The sequence below is a fragment of the Prinia subflava genome, chromosome 4 (assembly GCF_021018805.1).
Source record: "Prinia subflava isolate CZ2003 ecotype Zambia chromosome 4, Cam_Psub_1.2, whole genome shotgun sequence".
NCBI lineage: Eukaryota > Metazoa > Chordata > Aves > Passeriformes > Cisticolidae > Prinia > Prinia subflava.
This window is the reverse complement of record NC_086250.1, coordinates 40,158,156-40,178,845: the sequence shown is the minus strand read 5'-3', so window position 1 is coordinate 40,178,845 and position 20,690 is coordinate 40,158,156. Positions and strand designations below refer to the sequence as shown.

At 42.5% G+C, this 20,690-nt stretch overlaps 1 protein-coding gene across 1 annotated transcript in view; it reads left to right on the top strand.

Moving 5' to 3' along the window:
- Positions 1 to 20,690, top strand: part of HMGA2 (high mobility group AT-hook 2) — a 129,567-nt gene that overhangs the window by 73,897 nt on the left and 34,980 nt on the right. The window contains 1 exon segment of the mRNA XM_063396525.1: positions 17,325 to 17,357. Coding sequence (XP_063252595.1) covers positions 17,325 to 17,357 — 33 coding nt within the window.

Sequence of the window (20,690 nt, the reverse complement as noted above, 5' to 3'; positions counted from 1 at the left end):
TCAGCACTGGGGTGCTCTCTGGAAAGGAAATGGCCTTGAGGAAGGTGGAGGGGAACTGCAGGGCCTTCTCCCAAATGAATGAATGAATGAAATTCAAACACTTGAGGAGGTGAATGGACAGGGTAGCAGCCATGTGACATTAGCAGGACCTGGTGGACTGCTGTGAGGTTTGCTCATGAATATTTAGTGCCAGCTTTTTAGAGGGTCTTTTTGGAGTGCATTCATGGAAATAAATAGTAGGAGCATGGCCATTGACTATTGTTTCTACTCCTGCTTTTCTGCACTGTCCTGGTTTTCATCTATAGGCTGTAAGAGCCTTTGAGAAACACTGCATGTCTTAGTATATACAGTTTGCAGATGGAATAAATGCTAAAGAATGTTAGAGAAATCTTTTTGTCTTTGGAGGCTAGCATTAGAGAAAGATTATTTTTCAACTCATTTAAAGTTCATTGTCAAGATATCTCATCTCTACCTGCTGCTTCTGCTCAGTGAATGCAGGGGTTGCAAGCACAAACTCAAGTCACAAAATTCAAGAGAATAACTTGGGATCCCAAACAACCTATAGCTTTGGTGATCGTGGGAAACCTGCTTTTACTTCTTAGGCTCAGTCTGGAAAACTGAAAGTTCATACAGGAGGAAGCACCTCAAACAATAAATAAACTGTTCTATCCATTTGAAGGTAATGGGCCAAAACCTGGTGTTTTTACTCAGGCAGAACTCTAACTGAAGTCGGTAGCCAGTTTGTCTGAGGAAGGGCAGAAGGTCTTGCTCTGGTGTTGTATATTAGAAGAAGCATTTCTGAACCTCCTGCTGGTAGTTCTCATCTGCCCAAAGACCAGACTTCTTGGGAAGGGAGCAACAGTGGAGTCCTGTGTAGAGGCTATAAAATGGTTTACATTCTGTATTAATATTGATTTTGCAACCATAAAAGGAACATAAATGTTTTAAAATTAAACATTTTTCTGTTTAAATTTTAAACATTGGGATTTCTCTTCTGATTTTTAAATAAGCCCTGGAGGTGACTGTCAGCTAGTTTGCAGTCATTTCTAGCCATCTCTTCTAGGCAGCTTTTTAGTATCACAAAAGATTCCAGGCAGGAGAGGGTACCAAATAGCTGATTGTATTCACAAGAGTTGTTTTCAAAAATGGGCATCACTGTTTATTCCTGTCGAGAGGTGTTCCTCACCTTTTGAACTTTCTGACTTGCAGCCCAGGTCATCCAAAGTGTCACGCAGATTGGTATTTCTGAGTTCAGCACAGCACAGAGGGGAGTAACCCACTCAGACCTCCTTGGAAGTTCAGAGGCAGCTTCCTTAATTGAATAAGAGGTGACTCAGTGTTTTATGAGCATCTCTCAACACAGTCATAAGTTTTATCAGTACCAAGTTTTAAAAGACAGCCCTTGTACAAACAACCTCTGAGTCAGTGCCAGCTCACAGCTCACTTCTGCCAGCAGGGCCTCGCCACTGACACTGGCTGCTGAATCCAAATACACGGGCAGGACTCCCTGGGAGGGGGGATTTCTCAGCTGGTTTGTGATAGCCCTCTTATCTGGAAAAGGAAATGGTAACTTTATGCCTCTTTACACTTTCTTCTTCTTGGGCAAGAGGAACAAACCAATCTCATGCAAGTTTGGAATGCTTTGGAGCTGCTTGTACCAGTGCCACATTGGCAGCATGGACCTGCTGATGTAGTGGCAGCTTTCAGTCTTGCCCTTGCACCATGACAGAGGAGCCTGGATTACCCTTGGCACTGTGTCACACCAAGCTCCACAGCAGCAGGGTAGCTTGGCCATGGTAGCTTGGTAGTGCAGCTCCCAGAATGAGTGGGGCTGGTCAGTTGACTGGGGGAAGCTGGTGGTGAGTGCACTCCTACCTACTCGGCGCCTATCTGTGTCCTTCCGTGCAACCAGCCAAAAAGAGTTTTCTTTCAACCAGCCAGTAATACTTGCTGCCCTCCCTCAGCAGTCTCCACTGCTGCTGCTTGAAATAGAGATATGTCATGAAACACTCATATAAAAAATTGCTTCAAGGCATTCCTCCTAGAAGTGAATTCTCTGGGATATATTTGGTCAGCTGAGAAGAAGCAAACTGCAAGAAAGTTCCCACAGTCACACTTCCTCCTGAACCATGGAGTAGGATTTGGACAGACTTCCACAAATAAAGCCATTTTTAGGAATATTGCTGCAGTTGCCTCATGCTGACTGTTAGGTGTGTTTCTGCATGGTAGAGCAATCACCTTGGGAGAGGTGATGGGCAGTTGTGAATAAGCCTCTGCCACCAACATTTCGGGCAGCACACGCTTCCTGACTCAGGCTGAGGGGATGTAATGTGCAGCCTCATCGCTCACTGCCCCAGCTGTGGCTCCTCAAAGCAGGTGCTGCTATGCTCTGCAGGCATGGCTCTTCCCCACCAGTGTAAGCATGCGAGGAGAAAACAAAACAGCCAAACGTATGTTTGATGTGGTGGGAAGTAGGCTACTAAAGCTGCATGTACTCCGTGTTGTGTAGAAATGCATCAGAAATGTGTAGGATTGCAGCTTCCCATTAACGCATCTCCTTCATGCCCAACCTCATGGCTGTGCTGAGGATGCCAAGGGGATGAAATTGCTGGGGTTTGTATTGGTGGTCCCCTCAAAATGCCCGTCTGGGGGAAAAAGTGCTGAATGGATGAAGTTTTTTGGGGGGATATTTGCTACAGCTGTTGTAAATGTGGCAAGGCTTGCAAGCATCTAACTGTAGGCCTTTCCTTCCCCTGCTGATGGTCCCAAAACACCACATTCTCACACCCAGTGAATAAAAGGGTAGATGGAAGACTCCCGGCAAAAACCATGCTCAAGCATCCTGTGTTCCTTTAGAGGAATAAATCTTCTGCCTGCATCTACCACCCCATTCTTCAGTGCTGATTGTAGAGGAGGAAAAGATGCACCTAGGCAGCCACCCCACTACAAAGGAGGGCTGGCAAAGCAGGGGTAGGCTGATGGAACAGCTGAATTGCTCTCAGACTCCAGAGGAGGTGACAGGGAGGGCTGCCTGTCAGGCACACATCTTTCAGCAACGAGTTGTTTGTCTTCTCACTCTTGATTGTTAATGACCATGAAAAGCTAGTGGGAGACCAGCCAGGACACCCGTTCTCTCTCTTGCTTTCAGGGATCCAAAGACTTTGGGATAATGAAATAAATATTGGGTTGCCAGTCCAAAATAATAACCCTTTACAAATTTCCTGCAATATCCCTGAATAGCAGGTGGTATTTCCTGAGATATCGTTTCTGACCTACAGGGGAACTGATATTATGAACTGACTGGAAAATGATTGTGGTATCAAGCTCCAGCCATTAAAGTAAAACAACAAGAGCATAGTAAACTAAATAAAGGAACAAGCAAAAGAAGGCTTGGATTTTGTATGTTTGTTGCTGGTTTTTTTCCTGATGCTGTAGGCACTGAGTGTGATTAAGATGCAAAAATCCCCTTTTTACAGAGGAGGCAGCAGCAGAATGGAAATAGGAGAAAATATTTAAATTCAATTGCTTTTAAGGGTATAAGGAAATAATATGCAATCATTCATAGCATTAGTATTATTAAAGAAGTAAAAAATAGCTGGGTGTTAAATTAACTAATACTTCTATATGTCCAGCAAGCCAGATAAGATTTACTCAAGCTTCTAACATGAGATCAGGAGCAAACATGTCTGTGTTTCTGCTAACTAGATTTTTCTTTGAATATAGGACAATCTGTTACTGTCAGTCAAAACTCACAATTTGGTTTCTGATTTCATATAAAGGAGACATTCTATTAGGTTTGCTGGTCTACACTTCATGTAGGGTCATTTGGATCTCATTTGAGTGAAACACATTTAAAACAATCTTACGTACGTTGTGTTGTTTCCTCAAGTATGTTCAAAACCAGCACATACCTAAAGCAAAAACTGATAACTGATTTTAAATTGATCCTGAACATGCATTGCAGCATATTCCTACACTATATATAACTTTATAGCTGAAAGGCATTTATTGGCTCACATTGTAGACCTCCAAGATTTATCTTCTTCTATTGCCACAGCGCTATGCTCTCCCCCATGGAGCTGCTTATGCTACCAGCCCAATGGATTTGAGCTCGGTCCACTTCTCTAAGATTGTTCAAGCAAATTTGAGATTTCTAGTTTTGTGCATCTGCTCCTGGTGGATTTTGTGTCAACTTCTTCAGTTTTTATTGTTCGTAACTTACTGTTTGATTTCTCTGGAACTCCTGTGTGGATGTTCCTGCAGAACAGAAGCAGTAAGCTGTTTTCTCTGTACACCAGGGATGTGAATGGGCATGTGTGTGTCCTCTGGGCTATCAAATTATACAGGCTAACTGAGAAGCAAAGTAAACACCCCCAGGGATCCCTAGCTGCTGTGCTGGGATGCTCTTTTATTTCTGATTCCCTTAGAAAGAATGATTTTGCATGATACTCAAGAAAGTTGATGTTGGAGGTATTGCTTTTCAGATGAGATGTAAAATCAAGTCCCTGACCACTTGTGGTCATCAGAGTCCCGAAGGCACTGAGGGTTTGAACCCAGTGTACTAGTCAAAGTCCAGTTTGTGTAATTACATATTACTTTCTCTGCCATGTACACGGGGTATGCTATTCTTCACCTCATGTCCAAACTGTATGTGATGCTGTCTTGTGCTGTTAAATGTGCTGCCAGACCTCATCCCAGAATCAGCTACTTTGCAGGGCAGAATGAAACAGATCCCTTTACAAGGTTCTTCCGTCACTTCAAGGGTGCAAATCACTTTAGGATGTACAGAAATGAAAAGGATATCCCAATATAAAATTATGTATTCAAATATTGTGATTGCTTTTATTTATCAATTCCTAAGCTTTTGATAGGAAAATCCTGTCTGTTGAACTGAGTAGTAATGGTATGACCCATCATACAGCATTACAGGACTCACTGATGGCCTGGTAATGAGTCAATTTCCATTTCTGAAGGAACATTGAGGGTTAAGGAAAATATAATTGAGGAAAAGAAAACAAAAAGAAACCCACCTGAGCAGTACTGTAAGGAGATAGACAAATATGGTTGTCGTGGTAGTGTCCAGGCACTTCCCAAGTTTTTTCGCTTGAAGTTTGCCATTTTTACTGTTCACTAATAGATCAGGTTCAGATTGTGATTATTTCTGTAATCTTCAGTCTTCTTTCTGTATTGGTCTTGTTACAGGATGCTGTTCAGGGAATGTATTAGATCTTTTGCTCATGAAGTCTCTGTGGTTCCTTGGCATCCCATCTTCAAGGAACATAACACCTGCACAGACACTGGCAGCCTTGCAGTTGGAGTGTATCAGGGTGGAGACAAGCAGAGGAAAAGGGCACTCCCAGGTGTTACTGGCCAGTGCTGCGAGTCACGGTGCAAAATTTTAAATGGGCTGTTTTCTAGGGGAGGGTAGGTTAATCTAAAGCTCCCTAGGCTGGGTCTTCCCTGCCAAAATTCTCAAGTGTGCAAAATTACCCTGCATTCTCCTTTCTGATGGCCCTTTCCACTGTGCCCTACCTTCAAGGATGTGTAGATTCTGCTTTTCATCAGACGTCTGATCTGACGTCTGACAGTTGGTCCAAGCACGAACATCATCATGTCATGGGATGAGCATGGATGTGAAAGGTTTTTCATCATGTATTTTAAGTTATAGTTACTATGAGTTGAGCATAGAGCCCTTGAGTATCTCTGTAAGGGACCTTTCAACCAATCCCAGCCCCAGAGTTGGGCCCCTCACACTTAGGAGTAAGAAGAGGGACAACACTGATGCTTCTAAGAGCCATGTGGAACTTAATTATTGGATGGGTTGCCCCTGAGGTACAGGATGTTTATTAATAATATCCCAATGTGGAGATCTTGTGAGAGTTGTGGCTTTCTTGTCAGTCAGGAAGCTGTCTGAAACTGTGATAATGCATCTGGAAGACTCATGAAATCATCTGTTTTGGACTTGCAAACCAGTTTGCAGTCAGTAATGCATTGTCTTTTAAACAGAGAATAAATTAAAAAAACAAAACAAAACAAAACAAAAAACTCCCCCTGGTATTTGCTAAGTAAAGTAGAGCTAGACTAGATCACTTCCATGAGCTATGTATTTGCTTAACTATGAAAGAAAAAACTGCAATAGAGGACAATTCCACAGTGCAGAATGAGGAAAATAACCACAAATTGCCAAGGGCACGTGTCAGCAAGGGCAGGCAGAAATTAAAGTGAAAAAATGTGGCTGAAAAGCCCACACATTTGTTATGTAAATGCATCTAAGTTAGCCCTGAAGACAGACGTTCCTGAGAGGTGATGAAAAGCAAAGGGGCATGGGCAACTCCTCATCCCATCATTGTCTCCCACCCTTTTTAGGTGCTTGTATAAGAAACAGTGAATATCCTGGCTGTCCTATTTCTAATGCCTCCAGCCAAAGAGCTGAAGCAGACCCTCTCCTGCACAGATTGTTGTGCTGAGAGATGGCTGGAGTTCTTCAGGAAGAGCACATCCTGCTGTGGGTCCTTCTGTCATCAGCCTTGCAGGTGGGGTGGAATCCTCCACTCTCCAGGGCAGTACAGTCCCAAAGCATTTGCATTTGTGTTGACCATTTTTGTGATCTGAGAAGATGAAGCACTTCCATAAAGCTTACAAAAATGCATCTGATCCTAAAATCTGAAAAACCCACTGGTACCTAAGAAGATTCTTTCTAACAAAACTTCCCAATTGCTCTCTTTAAAAATGCCACAAAACCCTCAAAATATGTCAGTAATGCACATATTTTCAGAGCGTAGAAGAAGCCAAAAGTATGACAAAAATACAGCCATCTAGTGAACTTGGTGGACAAAAAGATAGATGAACAATGTTTCTGTTTTTCCTCTCAGTTCCTTGCAGATAAATGGCAGTGCAGAGAGCTTGTTCCCGTTTGTGCGTAAGCAGAGAAGGGGGTATGTGCTTGGTCCCACTCTTGCCATCTCTCCTTGCCCCTTTTCATTCCTTCATTCCATCCCTTTGCATCTTTCCCACTATGCAACCCAACCAAAACTTCCCAGCACTGTTCCCTACTAGCCAGAGATTTCCAGAAGCTCCTAGATGTACGCATGATGGCACAGGCAATACTGTTGTTTCCTCACCCCTGCTCCAGTTGTTGTCCTTCCTTTGCTGGTGACCTCTTTGCTGATCACAGGGATGGCCTGGGAGAGCAGCAGGCTCACAGCAACCTCTGGTGTCCATGGGGCTTGCCTTAAGATACACTGTCATATTCCCAGGGTCCTTTCTCAAGACAAAGTCTTGCTTGTGTTTGGGCAGTCACAGCCATGGAATGTGGGGATACTGAGATGCCTGGGAGCAGCCTGCTGACCACCAGCAGAAGGACCTTGCTCCACACCATCACCCTTACCTGTCAATATCTAGAGTATCAGAGTATCCTTGGCCACACTGCTGCCAATGCTAGAATGATCTTGCAGCTGCTGGTATGGATCTAGTGCTGATATAATACCTGATCTCACCAAGGTGGATTATGTTCAGCTGCAAAACAAGCTCCTATCTACCCAGCACTCCTAATTCCCAGAAAGGGTAAGCCTTTCTGTGCCAACTACAGCAGCATTTGGAGGCCAGCTCTCTTTCTCCTTTCATCCAGCAAGCTGCTTTCACCTCTGCTGCCAGGACCACCTAGCCACAGATACTACCAACTGGTATATTTTTGGCACGTCCCAAACCACAGAGGTTCCAGGCACAATAAAATGCAACTAATTGGAAGATGGAAGCATTTAGCTCTTTCAGTAGATGCTGGAAATAAGAGCAGAATTTAGCCAAGGAGGGAATTTAATCACATTTTTTGCAGCATGAAAAATTAAGTTTTGTTACTTCAGCAACAGAAGCAATAAATTATGGGAGAGTTTTCAGGAATTGAGAATCAATGTCCATCAGTCCTATTCTCTGAAACGACCTGCATTTGCTAAAATGCTCACAAGCCCTCCCTAGCAGCCCTAACATGTAAAAGCAGGCTGCTTTCCAAGTGGTGGATGGAGCTCTGTGAGCAAAGAAACCATGGTAAGCTTTACAAGGGAGTGGGGCTGTAGTAGGATGCTCCAGGCGCTGCATTCTTGATGTGGTGTCAGGTTTCAGTACTATTATGAAAAAATCTGCAGGGGATTTGCGTGCATACCTTACACTCATACTTTTGATGTTCACATTGTTAGATCCAAGCAACAAATAGGATCTTTAGGTCACATGTAGCTTCCAAAAGGCTATTAAATAACTATGGCTAGACAGTCAGGTAATTGTCCTGTAAAATTACAGTCAAATTCTTCTCTCCCAGATTGGGTTAAATTCAGAGTCTGTTCAGAGATATAAACAGAACAACTCCAAAATTACACCAGGATTATAGAGAGCAGAATCTCTTTCTTCCTCCCTCTCTTCCTCTTTTTTCACTCTCTTTCAGACCAAGAGAAGCATATGTACTCAAACACTATTCATATTTCTGCTGCTGTTGAGAGGCTGACAATAGGATACTGACAATAGGATAGATGTTGAGTTTGCAATCATTTGTTGCATGATTTATAAATTTTTTATCTAGCTAGATAAAAAAAACCAAAAACAAGCTGTTTGCTACTGTCTTTTTAAATACATTACTGTGTTGCATGGATTTCACAATGATGCATGTAATGAAATTGCTGTGAGTAAAATCTCACCAGAAATGCAATGGAATGGTGGAGGGCTTTTTCTGCTTTGCAAGAGGGACCTAGAAATCATGCCTTTGGACATAATGAAGGTAATTTCCATCTAAAAATAAGAATATGAACTGAGTTCAGTATTTAACATACCACACACCAGAATGATCCCAAAATATATCAAGCCAGGAAGTGGATTAATTGTAGCAACTTGCCACCAAGCCCCTGGTATATTTTAAGTACGTGGAAAATGCATTTCTATTTTGGACACTGACTTCTTTATGAAATTATGCCAGAATGCCAGCAGTCTCTGCTTGGACTCTGACAGACACTCTTAGCATCAGTGTCCTGGAGGCAGTAATAATTATCAAATCTATTTGATAGACAGACAGCTATCAGACATCTGTATATCCCAGACATACAAAAACATCCCCAGCCAACCATGTGGCTACCAATGGATCTGCTCAGACAAAGAAATTCAAGATAAATGCCTCAGGCCAGATCTTCAGCTGCAGAAAATCAACCAGGCATAGGCGATTTGCCTTCCTTGCCCTGTGTGCTTTTTTGTTGGAAGAAAGCCCTGCCCAGCCATCAGAGGGCAATGGGAGGTCAGGGAGGCAATGGGTGGAGTGGGAAAGGGAAGCTCCTGCAGGAGCTGAGGGCTGTGCCTGGGGCTGACCACATAAGGTCTGTACAAGATGCTTTATATCCCTAAAGGAGTAGAAATGGCTGTGCAAAAATGGCTGCCTAAGATCTCTTGTATCCTTACCCCAGTTTGTGCAGATGAGGGGGCAGCTGTTCCCAACAGTACCTGGTGCTGTGTCTGAGCTCAGTGAGCTGAGCAGTGCCTGAATGCAGACAGCCTCAAGCACTGTCCTGCACTTGTCTGTGCTGTGCAGCTGGGAGCTTGCTTTCCTTCACCGTCTTGTCCTTTGCCACGTAACAGATGTGGCTGAGGAAGTAGCACAACCCAGGACTCTTCCTTCTAGGCAGTCTGGAAGAAAGGTGGTATAGATAAAGGCCAGTCAGAGGTCCTGGACTGGATTGTTTTCTCCTGTTGGTGAAGTCTGAAGGTTTTCTAGGCTGATGACTGTCTCCTGCAGCTGCCTTCCCACAGTGCCCACTCTGATACTGTTCTGCTCTGGCTGAGATGTGTCTCACTAAAGCAAGAAGCACAAATCTCTGGAGGCAGCAGGTCTTGTAGTATGCAGCACTAAACTGAAGAGATGTGCCACAGACTGCCACTGGGAAATACCCAAGGGAGGTCACAACACTTTGCTTGGCTCAAATCTCAAACTTTCAAGGTAGCTTGAATGGCTGTCTTTCTAGAGTGGTGAAGGTGCCTGAGGGCCAGGGGAAGTGCATACTGTATTTTCATCAGTATTCTCCCTCTTGAGAAGTACAGGTCCAGGCTGTGGCGTGGCCATTGCTTCATCACCGTGGTGGAGGTATGGCCAGGGAGAGTGTCACCACCTGGTACTGCTGGGACACTGCTGTAATCCCAGGTCTGCCCAGTGGAGCAGTTAACACTTTGTTTTCAATCACTGCCACTTCAGTTCTTTGTTCCTGTTTCTAGGCTTGGACCTGTTGTTAGCAGAAGCTTCCATAGACCTGGAAATTAATTTGATTGTTTGTATCTAAGCCTACAGTGTGGAAAATGGGCTGTGCGTATTTCAGGTTTCTAAATGACATGAGGACACTGTTACTGAATGAGTTGGTGTCTTTGTAACCTCAAAATTGAGAAGAGTGAACACCAGAGGCCATAAAGGGAAATGCTGCCTGACAACAGTTACATTTTGAGCAAAACCACTGAAGTTCGAATCCAAACAGCAGTGGATTTTGCAGCAGGTTGGCTTGTTTGGGACTCCCTTATGCTATTTATTCCGTAACTTCATTGGAGATCAATGCAGAGGTCAAGAGTATTCGGGAGCTCCTGGCAGTCAGGTCCAGAGATGAGTTCACTGCTGACAGTCCTGCAGCTCTGATCAGCTCCATGCAGTGTTTCCAGTGGGAATGACCTCTGCAGCAGAAACTGCCCTGGGTTTTGGTCCTTGTGGACGGAGGTGCCTGAGCAACAAGAAAGAGAAGACTCTAAAACCAAAGTTGGAACCAGACTGTAATGTGATACTTTCCACCTCTAGGTCATCAATCCAGATCTAGACTGTTTAGCAGTGACCAAAAATCATTTCCACATGGGCCAAGAGAAATGCATGGTGAACACAGGAGCTGCCGTATCCAAACAGACAAGATAGTCTGGAGATAACAGTTGCACAATAGTTATTTGCCTGGACAGGTCTGCATTAATGAGGGCTTGATTTCTTTGCAAAGAACTTAAAATTTATATTTCTGTCTGCTGAAATGCAAGGTTTTTTCTTTGCACTATAGCTAAGAATGACTGAAACCTTCCCTCTGGCTTTCTCAATAGTCTGTCTGTGTAGGGAGTTATAAATAGACAGACACATATGACGTTTGCCAGACAAAAGAGCCAGCTCGTGTTTCCTTAAGTGTATATCAAGGAAACCTCAATGCTGAACTGTGTGCTAGAATTATTCTGAAAGACAGAAGATACTTCTTAATATTTTAGCAGCAAAATGCACAGAGTGCCAAACTAAACTTAAGCAAAATGCATCAGGAAAGCTTATCAAGTGTGTGACAGATCATAATGAAGTAACAGGGAAACCCCACAGAGCAGCAGTGACTCTGGAAAAGAGCAGTCAGCAACAGCAGATCCTTCTGCTGACGAGCTTGAAGTATTGATTTTAGATGAGAACACCAATTTAAACTTTGCTTATGGTATTGAAATACAGATACTAGGCTCATTAAATGGATATTTCATAAGCTGCGCTGCCCTAAATATTTTGTGGAAATGTAACCAATACTGGCTGAAGCATTATAAAAATTATTAACATCTCTGAAGAACACTGAACTAACAGCTACTTAGCTTTGAATTTTGATTATATCCTTGATAAACTCACTGCAATATTGTTGTGCTTGACGTACAGTTCAGCTAGCAGATTAATAAAGATGATGGGTTTTCCCTTCCTGCTCTAACTATTAAATTTGTACTTGTCAAGATCTGTAATGGTGGGAGTAAGGTTGGGTCAAAGCAACTGAGAAATAGTGGATTATATGAGCAGAAAAGAAAACAGAATTCGATTTTTAAATACATTTCTTTCACTGTTTTATTCCTCTCAGAATGTAAAATCATTCCAAATGAAGCAGCTTACAGATATTTTGTAATGAAGATAGCTTTCTGTAAACAAAGTACATGAAATCCTAACCCTGATGAAGTCAGTTTCTTGACTTCCATTGGATATATACATACCTAACTGGATATATGTGCCACTGCCTGAATTCTAAGACTACCAGAAGAGTCATTTGAAGCAGTACTTTGAATTTGCCAAATTAAATATAAAATTTTTATGCCTGTCAAGTAACTATTAAAAGTCACTCTGTGTACTTGGAAAACTCTGATGCTCTCTGCTCTCCCCAACAAGTGGAATAGAAATACTCTTTATTATCGACTGCCTGGTGCAGCTTCTGACATGTTGTAGACTTTTCCAGCATCAGTCAGGGAAGGTCAGTTTAAAAGCTAATAAATATTTTTGCAATTATTTGACTTTGTATTAAAAACTCAGAGGAGTGCCAAGTAGGATAAAAAATAAAGAATAGTTTCACAGATTTTGCCAGAATTCTCCACAGATTACTATTAGCCTCATTTATGAGACTGCACAGAGAACTGTGAAATCTCCTTTGAATTCTAAGGGCCAGATGTTTTTGCTGTTAGATTCTAATGACCCACAGCAGTGTGCACACACAGACACTACGGTTGCCAGTTGACTGCAAACATGTGATGGAGGCAGGAGAATTCATGACCTGTGCTTCCAAAACACAAGTCCCCTCACTACTGAAGGGATAAAAAAGCAGTTCTGCTACTGCCTCAAAAGGGAGATTCTTGCTAAAGCAAGCCATGAGCATACCTGGACCTGAGAAGTGAAAGGCAGGCACATGGTCCCATGCAATTTCAGGAAGATTTCTGCTGATGATCAGGAAGCTGCAAGTGGCTTTTGCTGGAAGGTGAGGGTTTCCTGGCAGGCTATGTCAGTCCCTGGTCCCAGCACTGTATCATTCTGTGCTGGAAGAGGGAGAGAAAGGCTGGACTCAAACCAATTAAAGCTGTAGGGCATAATGGTAGTTACTCTGCTGTCATATGGAACTCCTTGTAAGACATGATTTATTTTGGATTATATTGGTTTCAAATGGTATAATATGAACTTCCTGATTTTTCAAGGATATGTAGACAAAAAGATTAAATATGGTTTTACTCATCTTTTAATTTAGAACTACAAGTGTTTGGATGACCCATGAAATTATTTTAATGATCTCTGCACAACACTGAGCTGTCAGCACTATAAATGTCATACTAACTGGGTGTTAGTTTCCATTTAGTCTCCCCAGCAGAGCTACCTCCATGCAAATCTCTTATCTCCATCAAGCTGTTGGGAAAAAACAAAGAGTCACTGTTGCCAAGAAACATCAATCAGACATCTTCATAATACTCAGTTTGAAGAGAAACACACAAACAGAAAATCTGAGAGCACCATGTGGGTGCAGCTTACCCTTGGAGCTTCAGGAATAACAGTCAGGGGATGATTTGCATTCAAACCAGTGCGTTTATTTCTGATCATTAAAAATGTGTTCCAGCATTGCTCATGCTAGTTGATATAGATTTACCCTTAACCTTCCATTTTCCTTTCTTAGCTTTATAAAACTAGGAAAAGTCACAGGATAAGAAGGACTTCTGTGAATGAGAAGTGTGACAAATCAAATTTAATACAACTTTAGACTTCTGGTACAAGATGAATATGAACTCATCACATGAGGCTGCTCTTTTGTTCTCATATAGAAACAAAAACATTGTTTGATCAGTATGAGCTATCAGGATATATGTATGATATTGACATAAAGTAAAGTAACAGAATTTGAAAATAGAAAAACAAAATGGGGGATGTGTGACAGAGGAGTGGAATAAATGTTGAAGAGAAACAGTTGAGCCTTTAAAAGTCAAAAGTTACAGCAAAGATAAAACCATCAAAATTTTGTATATCCTCCTTTTCAGGCATTTTGTGGGGTTTTTCCTGTTCAAAGTCAGGAATATTATCATCATATTTTAAAGAATTATCTTTTGCCTTAGCTCACATACTTAATATTTTAAGCATAAGAAATACTGATGCATTTTGGATTTGTTCTTGTTTGATAGACATTTAAATGACCAGGTCATAGGATTTTTCCAACACTGTCATTTGTTCTTTCTGTCTCACATATATTTAAAAAAGATACCTAGTGTTGATTTGTACTTGCATATGATGTAAAAACCCCTGAAGTTTGATTTCACGTGTATGGAATGTCAGCTGATGTACATGCAGTGTACAATAGCTGTTTTTGAAACTTAGGATAAAAATGAAATGTGAAAGCATTTCTGTTGCACAAATCTCCTCCTGAGATGGCTAACATAAGTGACAGAACCTCTGACAGAGTAGAAGTTCTACCATCTTACTCTGCAGGCTCCTAGCAGGGACAATATGTAAAAGTTGAGAGCTCTCTTTTCTTGCTTATAACTTTATTTTGATCCAGAGCACCTATTTAAAGTTTATTGTCCGTGGATATCTTTTAGTTCCAGTCTTTTCCATAACCAAGGCAGATTGTCTTTCTTCCCAGTTAATTGAACATGCAGATGGCAACACTTGTGAATCAGAGGTGTCACTTTCAAAGCCCTGAAAAGATCTTTTAACTCAGTAAACACAAACTTTAGCAAGTTGAAGCATTAGTATCTACAGTGTGTCAAAATGGTTCCAAAGGCAGCACATCCACAGCAGTTAGCGGAATTAAAGGGATGCTTGGGAAATGTCTTGTAATCCTGAACACCTCAGTTATTTTGGTCAGGGTGACCTAAGTGAACACTAGTCCTCACAGGACTGGACTTTACTGGATTTATATGTGCAGCCACCTTTCCCACTCAGCCAGGCTGAAGCAGGAGCAGCAATGCCTTTGAAAGCTGGCACTTGCAGCGACTCAGCTGCCATGAGCCAGAGCCCTCAATGTGACACGAGTGGGCACGGCTCCCAGCGTGTCAGTGGGTGTGCCACTAATACTGCCTGAGGGACTGAGCCCTGCTTCTGGGCTTGCACAGCCAAGCTTCTTCCAGTTAAAGGAGCAAGCATAACATATGCTGAACTCCAGATCCCGAGTCCAGTGGAAACCTAGCTGGCAGTAAGCAAGCTCTGCCAAGGAGCTCTCAGCATGAAGCACTACGATAGCAAAGGTCTTGAATGACTAAAATTCTTGAAAGCCTTGGTCAGTGTCAGAGACAGTTTCCAACTAGGCAAAGTACAATATTTTCCCTCTGCTTTTTATGAATGGCTGGATAGGGTTGTGCTGGAGTCAGAGTCCCCTGTGGAAGCCATTCATAAAAATAACAAAACAAAACAAACACATGCAAAAAATCTTTCAAGGTCCAGTCCAAAGCCACTGGGTGCCAGAGGCTGGGAAAACATGCTGATGGCTCAAGCCCCAGCTATTACTGAAAGTATTCAAGGGGCTTTTTGGTGGTCTGAAAAGTATGAACTGCTGTGTAGAAGGGCAGCTGGTAGAATTACTGTGACACATACTAGGCAGAAAGCCAGAGCTGGCCTTGATTCAGACATTGTCTTTCCTCTCATTGAAGTGTCAGGACCTAATTCATGGAAAATATGGTGAATTGGCAGCTCTTTCAGAAGATTTCATTGAGCTACAGTGAGTGAGAGCCACATGAACATAGAGTGCGTGGCCAAAAATATATGGAGATTTCTGAGCTGGAGAAAACAGCCTCTAAAAATGTCTGGATTTCATGTGGTTTGGGAGTAGACACACATACAGGTGTAATCAACAGGCAAAAAAAAGAAAAAAAAAAAGAAAATAAAGTGAAAAAACATTATTGGCAGATTACAGAAGAGCTCAATGAGTTCTGTAATTATGAGAAATTCCTTTAAAACAAATCATTCCTTTGTCCAAGGGCAGCAAATGTCCATTAATGAGTTCAGGGGCTGCAGTCCACCTGGAGAAGGCATCAGTAAAATGTGTGCCTTGATAATAGCTTCTCCATTGCCAGGGAATTTAATGGAAAAGGGAAGGGTCCACCCTGAAGTTTAAAGACAGACCCAGTCATCACATAGTTTTTTTTTTTCCTCTCATATTTATTTGAGAGCAGGACTTGGAGCCTGTTATACAAAAATATAAGAGCAGTAGGATTCCACTGAGTTAGAAAAAGACTGAAAATAAACAAGGCATCTCTTGTTAAAATGGGATACTTGTGGTGGGCAGCCTGAATTTAATCAGTTGCATTTAATTTACATTTTCATTGATCCTTCCCACTGAAATACTGCACTGAAAGGCCAATTACACTAAACTGCTTATTCAGAAATATTCCAGTTATTTCCTACTACACTGTCATGAAAATTAGGGTTTTGGCTGTGCAGAGGGACGGCATGTTGGCTTCTGCCCAAGCAAGGCACTAAAATCATGGCTGGGATTAGGGAAAAGCAGGAAGGAAGAGCAGGGAGAAAAATCATTGGGTGCAATTCATGGACTTTAAAAACAGAATGTCGGGGGGGGCAGGCAGCAACTTTGTCCCACTGAAGTAAGAAAAGCCATTTTGTCCTATCTGTGTCAGGATCTCATCCTTTATCTATGGTCTTATTGTTCCATGCTGCTCCTAGCACCCACAAGGGTCATCCCATCATCTGGACAGTGCTGGTGTATTTTAAGCATGTCTGTATTTGTTCCTTAATTGGCACTCCTCCCAAGTGGGGGTGAAGCACACCAGCACCTTGGTGGGTCTCCTGACTCATGTGAGGACTGTGTTTCCCAGTCCTGGGTGGGACCAGCCAGGAGAGAGGCCTGCTGAGAATCCATGGTGGTGCCACCAGGTCCTGCATTAGGCAGGTGGACACACCCAACCTGGCCAATGATGGGCATCCCCATAATCACACCAACAGGCTTACAAGAGTCAGCACAGCATCACCATCATGCAGCTGAAGGTCTCAAACCAGAACTTCCAAGGGCTGGAACCACTGTCCATCCCAGTCTCCTTGATTTTGGCAAGGGTGGCTTTGGTCAAGTGGGAAGCCGTGGCTCAGGAATGGGGTTATGTATCCTGCACCTCTCTGCTTGAGCTTTGACCCTGCTCATGATGAATAGGGAGGGCTTCCCCGCAGCAGGACACTCCACTCACAGCTGAGAGTGTTGTAAGAGAGCAGCAGCAGAGACAACAAAATCTAGTTATAAAATCAGGTCACTCTCATGGTCTGATGAGCTGAGGCAGCAGTACCATAGAAGAGCTGAAAGATGTAACATGCCAAATGAGATTTCACCTTGGTTTTAATTGTATAAACTTAACGTACTTCTCTCCACCCACAGTAATATGAACTACTTCAGAGCAAAGTTGTAGATAGGTATAGGAGAGGCTGTGTGTGAGAGCTGGGTATGTTCATCTCTCCATTTCTGACTGTGGGCTTTCCATTTGTTTTATTTCTATTGCTGAAAATATTTTTCCTAGCACTCATAAAGTCACAGTTAAGTGCTCTCACTTAATTTCATTTCTCACTGTGCCTTTGTTTTACTTTGCAGCCTCAGCAAGTGGTTCAAAAGAAGCCTGCTCAGGTAAGAAAAATTAATTTCAATTATTTAGACTACTTAAAGTGAAATAATTTTTCAGTATTTCAACTCGCCTCTTTCACTGTAAAGAAAGAAGGGAAGTGCATCAATTGTATGAGCTGGGGGACAGCTATTGGCTTGCTGGGCACAACCACCAGAACAATGCATGTGGTGGCCCTTGGGAAAGAGAGGAGGAAGCAGCGAACAGTGTCTCCTCAGAATTGTCCTCTTTCTGCATTGGTCACCTTGCAGTGATGATGCAATGATAATTGCAGATAATGCACACTTCTGTGATGTGAGTCCAGCATGTAATAAATATCTCTGTGTGTCCTGAATGTAGATAGGTGGGAACTGCATTACAGCAAGGAGGGGCATATGCATAAAACCCATCTCTCTACTTGTCTAAAATGTTGTGTATAGGTAGAGCCTTATAAAATAAGGGCCTTGTTACCCTTGTAAAATCATGGCTCAGGCCTGCTACTTAGACTGAGTAGAAGAGAACTATGGAAGAGTGATTCAGCTGGAATAGGGGTAGAGAGATGTGAGAGACATCCTGTGTGTCTGCCACATGTCCACATCGTGGTGTATGGTGGTTGGTTGACTTGGGCTTGTTGTGCCATAAAACTCTGTAAATGATAACCAGCTAACTGCTTAAAAAGGCCTGGTTTTTGCAATAAAGGGCTCTCCTTTGCACTGCCTGGGGACTATGCATCGCTCTGCATCAACACACTAAAAGCTTCTCTAAATCCACAAAATGTAATAGGCTGCATTTGGTAACTAGACTAGATCCATCATAAAGACTAACAAACACATTGGAATTTTTTGTTTGGGGTAGTATTATACCTTTTTAACACTTTGAAAAAAATGCAAGCCACAACATATCATGAAACCAGTCAAACACTGCAGTTACAATCCACTTCATTTTCTTCTCCCAGTCTGCCCTGTGAACCCAAGAACTTAACTCTAACACTTTGTTATATGTGCACCAACAGAAAAAAACCTCTGGGCATGGGAGCAAGTCCATCACTGCTGGGCTGTGCTGCTGTACCTCCATGTACATGAATGATTGCTGAGTCAAGAGCATAAAGGGTCCATTGCTCTTCTGGAAAGAGGTCTGCTTTGAGAAAGGAATAATACTTTCATTTTTCCACCTTATGGTTCTAATACATTATTATATAGTGTACAGTTGTCATAATATCAACTGCAATCTGAATTAGGGGCTGTTGCATATGAAACAGAAAACATCCTAGCTGTGAGTTGAAGGGGGAAAATGATGTAACCCTCCAAAGCATGTGCAGGAATCAGATTTCTACAAAAGAAATCAATACAGTTGCAGCAATGATGAATCCATGGCACAGCTCATAATATTAATGTCTCTGAATGGTGGAGGTAACACACAGGATGAATGTAGTAGTACTTTCAAGTAAGGTTAAGTTTTGCAAGGAGAGGTAATGTCTTTTGTTAGGCCAGCTTATGCAAAAAACACAGCCTAAGTCCCCAGTGACTTACTATGTGTGATCTGACTACATCACACAATTCAGAGCACACCAAGCTGTTCTAACAGAAGATATTTCCTCTCCATGTCTTGCTTATAGCCTTCAAATGTTACTGCTCAAATCAGGCTACTCCTACCACAACATGGTAGTAAATCTGCCGGTGGGCACAAAGCCAGCTATCTCCTCTGTGGCACCTGAGAGACAGGGAGGCTAAACCCTGCTGCAGAGAGGAGACCAAATCCAGGAGGCAGAGACTCCCAGGAGGCTGTTAATGATGCCTTTCCTCTGGTTTGCATCAGAGCTCAATCCCACTGAGGTCAGCAGAACGTACAGGTTCAGAACTGATGGCTCTAGCCTAGGCTAGCAAAAACCATTGTTGCCAATGGCCTTATAGTGCTGCCAGGTTTCCAGGCTGCCCAGGCACTGACTCCTGCCAGTGTTTTGTTTGCACAGTAACCCTGTGCAACCCTGGGTGCATGAGAAGAGGAAATACCTGGGACTCAAGCTGGGCTGAGTGTTGGAGGACAGAGGGGACCTGGACTCTGTTGTTTTGTAGCAGAACAAAGTAATGACATATTTAATTGATGGCAAAATGATGTAGGCATTTGAACTGAAACACTAGCATTCCCCATATGGATTTTCCTGGCCATTTGCTGAAGCAGGGATTCTGGTAGGGAAGCTGTAGCATGTGTCAACCAGCTGGATGCCACCGCTGCTGCAGTGGTGCCTCAGCAGCATCTCTGTAGGCAGGGACAGAGTGAGACAGAGAAAAGAAAGCCCTTTGACATTCCCATTAGTAATGGAAGTGTTTGTGCAGAAAGCGAGGAGGCACAGAAGAATACATGAAAGGAGAGAGAAGGCTGTTTAGATCTCTCCAGTTACCACAACTGACTGGTGAAAGAACACCTTGAATTATTTATATGCCATATCTTTACACAGACAACATTTCTGGTTTTAATCCTTAGACAAAAGGATGAACTTATCTTCAACCCTTCCTGGATTTTAACAGGCCCTGCTCTCACACAGTACCACACCATTGCAATTTTGCTGTTATAGGTGCATGGCAAAGAACAAAATTTATCACTGTGAGCAAATGCTCATGACAGTGTCTTCCTGAGAGTGAAAGGAGAGGTAAAACAGTGTAATTCCTGGGATGACCATGAACTTCATGCTGCTGGGTTTCACTCAGGTCTGGTTGCCTTTCTCTGATTTCTTTTTATAGTACCTAATTTCCCTTTAAAGTAGGGAGGTTCAGACTCAGAATTAACAACAAGAACATGAGCTCATGCAGGCTTTCTAATCTGAGCTGTCTAAGGAAATAGTGATAAATTATATAAACATGGGGACTACAGGGAAGTTCATGGAGGATAATGTAAATCTTATACTACATTCAGAGGAATCTCTTCCTTTTCCATCTGTTTCCTTCAAAATATCCTCCCAGATGGCTTTACCATGTGGCAGTCTGGATTAAGTTAGAAATGTATACTTTCTTCTTTGGTGGGGACTGTGAGAGGTTACAGTCAAGAACTGCTGGTTGACGGCAGGCCTGCCTTGGTAAAAGTGGCAGAAACTCAGGCTTGGTCCCTAAGTAGTCTTCTGTACTTTGAATTTCATGTGTATTCTCAAAGATTTCTATTAGTGTTAGTTTACATCACTCTTACTCTTCTTCTTGCTGCTAGCAAGTATGTCTCTTGGGTTTGTGCCACTTCTAAAAGTACAGAAGCAGTTGGACCAGATAAAAATCTCATTTTGCAAATAACAGCTCTGTTCCTATCACCATTTCCCAGATTTTAAGCATCATGCAGGACTCTGCCATGCTCTAAATCTCTTTATGGATATCAGC